The following is a 13,956-nucleotide window of genomic DNA, read 5'->3' as shown; positions in this document are numbered from 1 at the left end:
CTATGCTCTATTCCTCTTCTTTCTCTGCAGAAGTTAAAATTCCATAACAATAATACGCCGACGATCACAGTATTGTTGTTTATTTCGTTTCAAATAGTTGTTTTTGCTAATACAAAGTGAGTTGTTAGTCTTTCAGTTGATTAGTTAAATGGTAGATCAGCTTTGCGGGTGGTGCTTTGCGCTGTTTAGTGAGAATTATATTTTGAATTTGATAATATGTAAAAATAAAGCAAATTATACCATAAAAAGTAAAAAAAACGATGACATATTTTTCAATTTCCTCAAGGAAAACTATTTATTGTGCTGAAAATTTTCATATGAAGAATAAAATATACTTTTTTAATCTATTATCTGAAGTGTACTAAGTTAAGAATTTAGAAGAAGCAGTTTTGTAAATTTCTTAAAAGTCTAGAAAATATTCTTTTTAGTTTTTGCATGATCTGTATTATTGTCAATAATAATATAATGGTATTAAAATAAAAGCAGTATAAATGATTTGTTCTAAGAAGTTAAACAGCCTCTGAAATGTAGTGTTGGTTTCATAAGTTCTCCGTCTGAAAATACTTTGAATATATTTATTTCGATATGTTACAAAGGTACTAAAAAATCTCTTTGTGCTTTTTTATAAAATATTTTATCCATTTATTGACTAAAAATTAAATGTGTTCATCTAATATTATTCTGATATCAGTTAATAAAAAAGGTAAAAATTTTTTAAAGTCACAATCATGCATTTTAATTTACAAAATATTAAAATTGACACTTTTTGAGAAAAATTAATCTTTTTTCACAATACATAATTTAAATGAAAGAAAGTTTCACATTTTTTGATACCTATTTTTAGATAAATTTCATATTTAGAGCAAAAATTCTCAAATCGCATATATAGTCGATATCAATATACATACATATAATAACTTATTTTAGGTGGCTTAATTATTTCGTGGATATTATAGCGAAAAAAGTAAAAGATCCATTTTTTGGGATTTTTCAAAACTTTTTCGGGAATTGAGAGATTTATAGCTCACAAAAAATATTAAACTTTTTGCTTTCACTTTCGTAACAGGTTCTACGAAGTTCTGGGACATGTTCTTTTTCATCTACTTTAATTTGAAATTTTTAAGATTCTAATCAATTTTGAAAAATCGTTGATGAACATAGTTTGGTCAATTCCTTAAATGAATATAAATGTTTTAATGAATTATTTACTTAGATGAAAAGAAATACATATTTATACCCTACACCACTTAAGTGGCTTCATCCGTACTGTTTTTGGTAATTTTTTATATTTTAAGCCCATTGATGCAGAAATTATAGCAATTTTCAATATATCATCTGTCATATCTTGTTCCATGTTTAAGATATGGGAGATTTCATGTCAAGTGACCCAACTTTGCAAGCCGGAGTACATAGGCTTGAAAGGATAATTCAACTTTACAGTAGTTTAGAGACAATTTTTCAACAAGATCGGTCAAGAACTCTCTGAGTTATAGTGAGTCAAAATTTGACTTTTTTGAAAAATATGTGTTTCTTCTCATTTATGTAATTTATTACTTATTGTTCTTTAAAAAATATTTACAAATAGTTTATATAGCTATTTCTTCCATCTTTCGAAAAAATTTTAGACTTTTTTTGATAAATTATTATTATTATTTTTTTTTCTTAAAAAAATTACCCTTTTATACCTACCATCAAAAAGATGATCGCAAGAACAGTGTTATTGGACATATCTGTTTTAAAAGTACTATTGTAGCGTTGAAATTCGACATAAATAAGTTTCATATGAGCCAAAATCTCCCTACCAAATTTTATGAGGCTCGGTCCTTAGTTGACCCTACCCCACATATTAGGTCCCCTTCAGAAAATGACTATAAAAAATTGACAAATAAGTTTCATGCGAGCCGAAATCTCTCTCTCTCTACCCGCATATAGGGTCCAATTCAGAAAATTACTTTAACGATCATTGCTGGCTGAAAAATACATGTACAGTTATGAAATTTGATATAAGAAACTTTTAGTAGGAACGTTAATCTTCCTACCGAATTTTATGCGGAAAGTGTCGTTAACTCACCCTACCCGCCCACATAAGCCCTTCAGAAAATTACTTTAAGGCAAATTACTGGCATACAAATGATAGTGCAGAGAAACGGTCAATAATTCATCCTACCGCTCATATAAGGACCTCTTCAGTTAATTTGATGATTAAGATTCAGAAAATTACAAGTACAGCAATGAAAATCGACATAAAAAGTTTTTACTTAGAAACATAATTCTTTATTCCGAATTAAAATACGAGTTTTCCTTATTTAAAAATACTAGTATAGCGATGAAATTCTACAAAAAGAAGTTCTGTACAAAATTGTGTGAGTTTGGTTTATAATTGACCCTATCCGCATATAAGATCCCAGAGAGAGTGTAATACTCTGACTAAACCAAAGATACGAGTAGAGCGATGAAATTTGGTTCAAATAAGTATTATACGAATTGTGTACAATGTTCATAGTTTTAAAATTGAACAAAAATATTTTGTTTTTAAAAATAAATATATATAATTCACTTAAGTATATTCTAAATATCACCCTGATGTTTATAGGGGAGCACTCCTTTTACGGCATACGGTTTGATTGTGCGTATATGAGATTTTGCACATTGGCGCAAATTTCATCCCTATCGGGAGCCATCGGTTTCAAAAGTTGGGTTACTTGACATATATTAACCCAGTTATAACAAAAATTTTTTTCTTTATTTTTCCTATCTCTCTACCATTCTATAATTTATCGTTTCTTATAATTTCATGATTCAACAAGTAAGAAATTATAGTCGGGCGAGGCCGACCATATAATACCCTACACCTTTGACAAAAATATAATGTGATTTAGTTCCCATAATAAAGCATTTAAGTTGAATTGTACCTTGCCTTAGATATACATACTTAAGCCGTTTATTGTTGAATAAAATTGTGGACATTTAAGTGAAATGCCATATCTAGTGGCCAACCTACCTATTGGCCTACAGACCTCAATAAGGTTCCCGATCTAATTGACTTTGCTGTAATCAAAAATATAAAACGAGAATTTATTTCAGTGATCCCTTCATTGGACCTCTCGTCAGACCACTCGCCTACAATTTTAACGTTATTAGAAACCCCAAATAAATTGGAAAACTATTGTTCTTGTTTCCCTAACAAGAAAACGAACTGGTTAAAGTATAAAATGTATGTTAGCTCACACCTGCCACAAAACATTTCATTGAAGAATGACCATGAAATACAATTCGCTGTCGATATATTTACGGATATCTTAGAAAACAAAATATAGTCTCTGGAAAGCTGTTAAAAATATGCAGTGCCCTATTGCATATGAGTCACCTATACGCCTCTAGAATGGTCAATGGGCAAGAAATACGTCAGAAAAAATTGAAGCATTCGCCAATCACTTGGAGAATGTGTTTACTCAAAATGATACAGATTCTTCTATTAGTGCTAACATTATAAATAATGTGGTTCCACACCCAATAAAATTCCGGTTCTCTACCGTGAAGATGACAATCAAAGGTCTAAAGGCAGGAAAATCACCTGGTATAGATAAAATTACTACCACGATGATAAGTAACCTGCCCAATTCAGCACTGAGAATTATTTTGTTCATCTTTAACTCGATGCTACGTATTGGATACTTCCCTAACTCATGGAAAGTATCCGAGATTGTTATGATACCAAAACCGGGGAAAGATGTCACTCAAGTGACATCATACCGTCCCATTAGCCTGTTGTCTTTATTCTCAAAACTTTTTGAAAAGTTATTGCTTGAAAGCCTTTTAGTACACTTTAACGATAATCGCATTATTCCTGGCCATCAGTTTGGTTTCAGAAGAAAGCACAGCACTATCGAACAGGTACATCAAATAACAACTCTTATTCGGAAGGCCTTCGAGAGCAAGCAATATTGCTCTGCATTATTCATAGATATTTCTCAAGCTTTTGATAAAGTCTGGCACGATGGACTAATACACAAAATTATCACATTACTATCTGCGAATGTTCACAAACTGCTTAAAAATTACATATATGAAAGATCTTTTCAAATCAGATCTAAAGATGTGATCTCTTCACGTCGAAAAATATCTGCTGGAGTACCCCAGGGGAGTATTCTAGGTCCGCTCCTATATATTTTATATACTGCAGATATGCCAACGAGCGCACTGACTCACACATCTACATTTGCGGATGATACCGCTTTTGTAAGCATGCATGCAAACCCTTCAATAGCTTCTGAACAACTCTAGTTTCACATCGGCGAATTGGAAAAATGGCTAGACAAATGGAAAATAAAAGTCAATGCTACAAAATGTACTCACGTTACATTTACTTTAAGAAGGGAAAATTGTCCTCTCGTGCAGATAAACAATATAAAAATTCCTGAACAAAGCCATGTGAGATATCTTGGTATCCACCTTGATCGCCGCTTAACATGGACTCACCACATTGAAGCCAAGGTTACACAAATAAAATTAAAGTCAGCTCAATTGTACTGGCTAATTGGACCACGGTCTGCTCTAGACTTGGAGTACAAAGTGCTTTTGTACAAAACAGTTATAAAACCGATATGGCTATACGGCATTCAACTGTGGGGAACAGCCTCCTCATCTAATGTTGAAAAATTACAAAGAAAGCAGTCAGCACTGTTAAGGTCAATAACAGGTGCCCCGTGGTACATTCGCAATAGTAATATTCATAGGGATCTCAATGTCCCCATAATACGCGAGGAGATCAAACTCTCTTGTTTAACCTACCTGTCGAAACTAATGGATCACCCAAATCCCCTTGCCAGGGAGTTGCTGTCATTTGAGGGTCATAGACGACTGAGAAGAACGGAAACATTGGATTTTGCCAGATAATCAAATTATCGAGAACTTTTGTTGAAATTGCAGTGGCAATAACGACGTTAGTTATAGTTTAGGTTAAGATTTCAATACTTATTGTAAATTTCTATGTAAGAAAGATTCAATAAATAATAACTAAAATGAAAAAAAAAAAAAAAAAATTAAGTGAAATTTTGATGGGGGCTTTTCATTCAGTTGTATGGGGGCTATGTGAAATAATGGACCGATGTAAACCATTTTCAACAGGCTTCATCTACGGTACCATGAAAGATCATGTGCCAAATTTCATTGAATTATCTCCAAAATTGCGACCTGTAGTTTGATTACATGTTTTAAAACCCCTATTCGGGGGTTCAGTTGTATGGGGGCTAGGTGAAATAATGGACCGATGGTAACCATTTTCAATAGGCTTCGTCTACGGTACCATAAAAGATCATGTGCCAAATTTCATTGAATTATCTCCAAAATTGCGACCTGTAGTTTGATTACAAGTTTTAAAAGCCCTTTACGGGGGTTAAGTTGTATGGGGGCTAGGTGAAATAATGGACCGATGGTAACCATTTTCAATAGGCTTCGTCTACGGTACCATAAAAGATCATGTGCCAAATTTCATTGAATTATCTCCAAAATTGCGACATGTAGTTTGATTACAAGTTTTAAAAGCCATATTCGAGGGGTTCAGTTGTATGGGGACTAGGTGAAATAATGGACCGATGTAAACCATTTTCAACAGGCTTCATCTGCGGTACCATAAAAGATCATGTGCCAAATTTCATTGAATTATCTCTAAAATTGCGACCTGTAGTTTGATTACAAGTAATAAAAGCCCTATTCGAGGGGTTCAGTTGTATGGTGGCTAGGTGGAATAATGGAACGATGTTAACCATTTTCAATAGGCTTCGTCTACGATACCATAAAAGATCATGTGCCAAATTTCATTGAATTATCTGCAAAATTGCGACCTGTAGTTTGATTACAAGGATTACAAGCCCTATTGGGGGGTTCAGTTGTATGGGGGCTAGGTGAAATAATGGACCGATCTTAACCTTTTTCAATAGGCTTCGTCCCTGGTACAATAGAAGATCATGTACCAAATTTCATTGAATTATCTTCAAAATTGCGACCTGTAGTTTGATTACAAGGTTTATATGGACGGACGGACAGACGGACGGACATAGCTAAATCGACTCAGAAAATGATTCTGGATTGGTATACTTTAAGGTGGGTATAGGACCAATATTATTGTGCGTTACAAACATCAGCACAAACCCAATATACCCTCCCCACTAAAGTGGTGTAGGGTATAAAAATATTTAAACCCTACACCACTATAGTCGGCTTAGAATCATTTTCTGAGTAGATTTATGTATGTCCGTCCGCCTGTCCGTCCATGTAAACCTTGTAATCAAACTACAGGTCGCATTTTTGAAGATAATTCAATGAAATTTGGTACATGATCTTGTATTGTCCCAGGAACGAAGCCTATTGAAAATAGTTAACATTGGTCCATTATCTCACCTAGCCCCCATACAACTGAACCCCCGAATAGGGCTTACAAGCCTTGTAATCAAACTACAGGTCGCAGTTTTGAATATAATTTAATGAAATTTGGCACATGATCTTCTATGGTAGCGGAGACGAAGCCTATTGAAAATAGTTAACATCGGTCCATTATTTTACCTAGCACCCATACAACTGAACCCGACGAATAGGGCTTTTAAGTTCATAATTATTTTTAATATACTCGTATCTCGACAAAAAGCTGCAAAACCAAGTTCTATACTAGCCTTGATGACCCTCATGAATTTTATAATTATAGGGTCTCATTTGACTATAGCCCCTATTCAAAGCCCACTTCAAAAATGTCCACACTTTTATTGAACAATAAATGACTTAAGTACAATTTAAGGCAATGAATGCACAATTCAACTTAAATGCTTTATTATGAAAACCAAATCACATTTTATGTAGGTTTTTATTGGAAAAAATTGTGATTACAAATTGTAAGTTTGCTGGGAAATATAAGCGAAATGTTTTGATTTCTATGATAGGCAAATTCTAAAGACAGATTCGATTAAGCTCCAGCTTCTAGAAAAGTATACATACTTTAGTCTCTCCATCTACTTTCCGAGAAATAATAATGAATCGTTTATTTTTAATAGGTTTAGTTCTTGGACTAATAGAAAACTATATAAGAAATTTTATATAATTATCTTATCGTACCTTAATCTGCTTAGCTCCTAAGCTTAACGATTGGCTTTAAGGTGGGATGTTGAATCAATATTTATTAAAAGTGGAAAATGTCGTTACAAATTTCACCTTTTCAAATCCTTATCCTAATGTAAGTTTGTTTATTTGTTTATTTATTCGTTTGTTTATTTGTTTGTGCGTCAATCACGCCTAAAAGGATAAACCGATTTTCTTCAAATTTGGAACATAGAAAAATGTATGTCTGGAAGCGTCAATAGGCAATATTACTTTCCGAAAATTGGACTAGAAGGGGGTAAAAAACGGGTGAAAACGACAAAAACGGGCAAAAATAGTACTTTTGTGCATAAAAACTTATTTTTGTCTATTTTAATGCGAAAATACTTTCCATTTAGATATGTATTAGCAAAGTTGCGTTGCAAAAGTTGGAATAAAAGGGGTATCAAAAATTGGGAAGAGGACGAAAAAGTGGGGAAATCGGTACTTTTGTGCTTGAAAATTTTTGTATATTCTAACGCAAAATTATTTTCGATTTAGCTATCTAAAGTGTAAGAAATTTTTATTATCAAAGTTCCGTTGCGAAAGTTGGACCAAAACAAGTAAAAAAAAATGGGGGAAATGATGAAAAACGAGCAAAATTACTTTTTTTGTCCTAAAAAAGTGATTTTTGTCTGTTCTAAAGCTAAATACTTTCGATTTAGCTCTTAAAGTGTAAGAAATGTGTATTGGGAAAGATTCGTTGCGAAAGTTGGACCAGAAGGGGGAAATAGGCATGTGGATAATTCAAACTTAACGGGTAAAAACAGGTAATTATGTGTAATATAGGTACTTTTCCGGAAATATGCAAATACTTGAGAAGTATTTTGCTGTAATCAGTTAAAAAATATATTTTTAATATATTAAATTAAATGGGGAAACAAGGAGAGTTTCGTGTTTTTCATAAGGTCTACACCTAAATGGCTGGGCCGAATTTAAGAAATTTAAAACAGAGATATATCTTTATTTAGAAGTTTCAGTTGGTTATATCTTTATTCCAAAAAATCAGAAAGGGACGAAATACGGAACCCGGAAAAGTTATTATTTTTTTAAATGAAGAAACAAAAGTAATTTCTACTTATATACATTAAATTTTGAATATTAATATTTTAATAAACTAAAAATTTACAGATAAAAGGAACGAATTTTGTTTTGTAATCTTAAAATTATATGAAGTTTTTGAATTTGTGGAAAGTTATACTCAATATTTTAAATTTATAAATATCAATATTTTTGGCAAATTAAACTGCAAAGGAAATATTTGTATTTTTGCATTTTGTGATGCAATTACGTCTTATTATGACAACGACTAAACCGAATTTAATTAAATTTGAACCACACACTTCAAGACTGTTTTGGGAAGCTTTAATAGGCATTTTTCTAAACATAAATCAGAAAGAGGAAACATTAGTACATATTTTTTCTCTAAGTCAATGAATATTATTTATTCTAAAGCCCCTTCACACGAGCACATAAGTAATATGATCTGTCAAAATTTTGTGGGGAAGGATACGGATGTGATTGTCTAAGCACAATATGTAATGAATCCTTAACACATTGAGAGAAAAAACGGATGGAAAATTTGAAATTCGTATGGCTCTCTTCGTCACGTTAGATCAGGGAGGTATTTTTATGTAAACTCAAAAAAATGTGAAACAGCTGTTTCCATCTTACTTTGTTATTGTTTTATACCAATCGTGTAAAACACGTCTTTTATTCTCTTTTTTTGCAATACGGATGGAATTTCATCTTACTCTTTCATTAGACTTTACGTAAAGTGTGATCGTGTGAAGGCCCCGTAAGGAAATATAATTTGGTTTTAGCTTTCTCAATTTTTAGTATAGTACCCCTTGAAATGCTTTGAAGAGTTTAAATCATACTTTAAAGGAGAAAATGATTAGAAATCGGAAATTTTAAGTATTAATATTTTTATAGCTTTATGAAATTAAAAATTTTAAAGGTAATTTTTTTCCATTCAATCCTAAAGAATTTTTAAAAGTGAAAAAATGTGTGTTTTTGGTAAATTTTGTGAAAGTTGTTCCGAATTATATATTTTGAATGTATATTTTAATTTCGACATATTAATTTCAGGGGTAGAAACCAAAGTCAATGTTAATTTGCATACATACATTGATCTATATATAGATTTAATATTATAAATCACTTAAAATTTCGGACAACGCCGGGTACAACAAGCTAGTGAGAATATAAACAGTTTACTTATTTATTACACCGTGCAAGAGTCATTTTCACACATGAAAATATCTATGTAAATAGGAAATTATGGACCATTTGTATTAACTCTGTGTACTCAGTTTTTGATAATCAGCTTTTATGCCCCTGTAAAAGGACCGATTTCATAAGATGGAAATTTGGCATTAATATCAAATGAAGCTGACTATCTCTGCTGCAAAATAATATTATTTATTTTAATTTATCTTGATTAAAAAAAGGGAGCTTAAATAGTTAAATAGTAGTTACACATGTTTGCTTCGAAAATGACATTTTTTTAAATTTAATTTCTTTTTAGATTTTTTTCTAAGTAACCCCCATTATCTCAATGTCTGGTTATATTTTATAGTAAGGTTAAATTGACAGTTTACATACAAAAATTATTTTAACCGGAAGAATATCTACCGGTTAAACGATAACCGGAGTTGGTGTTAACGGGGGTAAGTCTAATGAATAATAATACAGATACCAATATTAGCATAATACAACACATACAAATATTTAAAATATTTGTTTTAAATTGTCAGTCCTTTCAACTTTGGAGTCCTTTTATAAGGACATAAGAACTGATTATAAAAAATGGGGTATGCAGCATTGCTATAAATGAACTCTAGTTTCTCATGCATATCAACTTTTCTATGTGTAAAAGCTTTTTATAGCCTACACCACTTTAGTGGGGAGGGTAAATTGGGTTTATGCTGTTGTTTGTAACGCACAATAATATTGGTCCTATCTATAACCATCTTAAAGTATAACAATCGGCTTAGAACCATTTTCTGAGTCGATTTAGCTATGTCCGTCTGTACGTCCATCCATGTAAACCTTGTAATCAAACTACAGGTCGCAATTTTGAAAATAATTCAATGAAATTTGGTACATGATCTTCTATTGTCACAGGGACGAAGCCTATTAAAAATAGTTAACATCGGTCCATTATTTCACCTAGCCCCCATACAACTGAACCCCCGAATAGGGCTTGTAAACCTTGTAATCAAACTACAGGTCTCAATTTTGAAGATAATATTTTTATAATGTAATTTTTCACATGATATTCTATGGTATCGGAGACGAAGCCTATTGAAAATAGTTAACATTGGTCCATTATTTCACCTAGCACCCATACAACTGAACCCGCCGAATAGTTCTCTTAAGTTCATAATTTTGTTTAGTATCTCGACAAAAAGCTGCAAAACCAAGTTCTATACTAGCCTTATGACTCTCAAAAATTTTATAGTTATAGGGTCTCATTTGTCCATAGCCCCTATACCAAGCCCCCTCAAAATTTAACTTAAATGTCCACAATTTTATTCAACACTAAATGGCTTAAGTATAATTCAGGGCAAGTACAATTCAACTTAAATGCTTTATTATGAAAACTAAATCACATTTTAATTTTGTAACAGGTGATGGGTATTATATGGTCGGCCTCGCCCGGCTATAATTTCTTACTTGTTTTTAATTGTTACAGGGTGTTACATATTGCTCTTATTGGAATTATACATTTTTAAATAAAATTATTGCTAAATATTTAATGAATAGTCTTATGATTCATCTAAAATATACACCAGATTAAAAATAAAAACAAAATTGATAATTTTATTAATTTTTTTTAATGAAATTTGGTTTATTCGTGTGTAATTAATCATTATTCAACAAAACAAAAACTTAACAAATATATCAGTCAGTCCTAAAGTAAAATTAACTATCTACCTATAGTTAGCCAATAGTCAGTTTAATATTTAAAAACGACGGAAGATAGACGAGGGCAAGTAAGCGTTACCGGGAGCATGAGCAGCAGGAGCGCGTACTGGGGCTTGAGAAGCGAAGTTAAGAACAGGAGCAACACCACCATTGTGAGATTGAGAAGGTCCGCCCAAAGCATCGTATTGGCCTTGGATGGCTTTTTGAGCGTTGGCGGCATCTTCAGGTGTACGGTATTTGACAAAGTGTACTTCGGGTTTGTTGTTGCTGTTCTTGTTGATGGCATTGAGCTTGTTGGCCAAATCTCCAATATCGGCTTGTTTGTTGAGGACATAGATGGCAGTTTTTTGATCAGCGGCTTGTTTGGCCAAAGCGAGAGCAGCATCTTCGAGTCCCTTGTTTTCGGGTCCCTTAATGAAAACAACACGGAGACCTTGTTTCACACTACCGGCAATCTTTTGGGCAGCATTGGCATCATCGAATTCACCTTCGGGAGCAGAGAAAGTGTAGTATTCCTTTTCCAATTCAGCGGGAGCGTTGTAAGAGGGAGCTTGATATGAACCACCATTGTTGCCACCGCCGAGACCGCCTAAACCACCACCGAGGTTACCACCACCAAGACCACCGCCAAGGCTGCCACCACCGAGTCCACCAAAACCTCCACCGAGGCTACCACCACCAAGACCGCCTAAACCACCAAGTCCTCCTAGACCACCTCCGATGCTACCGGAACCAGGAGCGAAAGACAATCCACTGTCGGAATGACCTACAGGTTGATAGTTGTAACCCAATTTGTCGGCGCAGGCCACAGCTACTAAACATAAAACGACGAAAGCACGCATTTTGGTAACGATTTAAATTTTTGTTTTGTTAATAACACTTGAAGTTTCGAAATAAGAATGATAATATCCGTAGCTTACGGCACTATCTTATATATGTCAAATAAGAATAGATTTTTAACCTCTGCTCTCTTCCTCTTCTTTATATGTAGAAGTTAAAAAGTACCATACAACGGCGATCACATTGTTGTTGTATATTTCAAATCGAATAGTTGTTTTTTCTAATAAGCTGTTTGTCAGTCGGTCAGTTAATTAGTTGGTTGGTCGGTCGGCATTATTGCGATGGTGGTGCTTTGATGCGGTGGTGGCTTTGTTTCAATTATTTCAACAAGTTTTCGTTTACGTTAACGTTTTTGTTAAATGGTCAAAATATTAAATATTTTCATTTAAAAATTAAGAAAAAGATGGCACGCGATCATTGTCAAGCAAAAATGGTCATGAAATTATTGAATTAAATCGTGATGAACTTGTGAAGTTGTTAAAATGGTATTATGCAAATTAGTTTTCAGATGCCATGTCCAATTGTTCAATACTGCTTCAAAATGAACTATATACAGGTTGAGATAAACTGCCTCTAAATAACTGTATGTGTGAGTGAGTGTGTGTGTTTGTGTATATGAATGATAATAAGGTGGTATCTCCATCACACTTAAAGACATCTAACCATAATTGAAAGATAATTTTATGTGGCTGTGAAGGTGGGCTATAAATTGTTCGTATGTCGGTAGCCAAGTTCTTTTGTTTGAACATTTTGTTATGTAAATTTTTTTTTTTTGAATTTTTTTATAATATTAAAAATAAAAAGTTCATATTTTAATATCTTTTTTCTACAAAAAATTTTTGTTTGTTGTTTTTTTTTATTAAATATGCATTTGAAGTAAAGACAAAATCTACATATTTTGAACAAAATTAAATGTTTCGGATTTTAGATCTTTCTTTTATTTTTATATAAACAGTAATAATATTTAGTTTATTTAAAAATCCGCAAATTAACAAGGTTCTTGAAAGTGCCATAATAACTTAGATGAGTAATAGCATTTTTAGCAAAATAAGAAAAAACAACTTTTATAGAAGAGACAAGCATTTCAGTTTCAATAAAATATCTTAGGCGAAGTGACAATGTCAACATGGATCATTTTTGTTTTCAGCTGAATGGAGTACCATGACACACAGCTCATCAAGTCGACACATCTATTCCAAAATCCCTGTCACAAAATTCAATATAGATTCTAAAAAAATGATCATCACTAACATCTATCGGAATAATAGTGCAGTTGTAAAAGTTGTTTTTGAAAAAAAATGTACGCAAATTTTTGATCGCATGAAACTTCAGAGTATTCCTAAAAATAATTCCCATATAAATGTACAAGGTCCGGATATAATCATTTAATAACGAATTAAGTGGTAAATGTACAAGGTCCGGATATAATCATTTAATAACGAATTAAGTGGTATTAAGTGATTTGCAGAAGTAAACCCTATATTAGAGCTAATACAACATATGTGCCGATCCGGAATTAAGTGGTATTAAGTGATTTGCAGAAGTAAACCTTATATGGGAGCTAATACAATTTATACAAAATACATACTTGTGTCGAATTTTATCCTGATAACTTTGATTGTCAATGTGCATTTAAGTAATTTTCGGAAATGGTTCTTATATGGGAGTTGTGACCAATTATACTAACCGAAAGTTAGTTAGTTTGAAGTTGCCACGACCTTTCTTCAGCACCGTTGCGTCCAATGTGGATAATCCTGCTGAGATTAGAAAACATAAGTTCTTGTGAAATATGATACATGTTCTCGGGCGAGATCGTGTATCAAGCCAGAAAAGTTGAAATTTACGTGAATTAATCCAGAAACCTTGCTGCGTTGGTAGCCGTCTCGCTCCAATGGAGGCTTACTTGGATATACTTTATCATGGTCATGCCTTAAACTGTCTTCTAGCGAGTTAGTGATCACCTCCTCGCTCTTTGGATTTGAATCCTCCGGGTATCCTAAAGTGGATATTACTATTGATGGCACCGCAGTGTCCTTATCAGGCATAGGAATAGCAGTA

The 13,956-nt window shown here is 32.9% G+C and overlaps 1 protein-coding gene across 1 annotated transcript; it reads right to left on the bottom strand.

Annotated features, from left to right (window-relative positions):
* Positions 1-10,956: 10,956 nt before the first annotated feature.
* Positions 10,957-11,959, bottom strand: LOC119616470 (keratin, type II cytoskeletal 2 epidermal-like). The gene has a single exon (XM_037972831.1). The coding sequence runs from the start codon at positions 11,898-11,900 to the stop codon at positions 11,097-11,099; it is 804 nt and encodes a 267-aa protein (XP_037828759.1). The 5' UTR covers positions 11,901-11,959; the 3' UTR covers positions 10,957-11,096.
* Between the last annotated feature and the right edge of the window lie 1,997 nt (positions 11,960-13,956).

Source organism: Lucilia sericata, unplaced genomic scaffold (genome assembly GCF_015586225.1).
Source record: "Lucilia sericata isolate MDLA Ls3-8-SP2 unplaced genomic scaffold, ASM1558622v1 Contig000073F_arrow, whole genome shotgun sequence".
Classification (NCBI taxonomy): Eukaryota; Metazoa; Arthropoda; class Insecta; order Diptera; family Calliphoridae; genus Lucilia; species Lucilia sericata.
The sequence above is the reverse complement of the archived record's forward strand: the minus strand, read 5'-3'. Positions and strand labels throughout refer to the sequence as shown.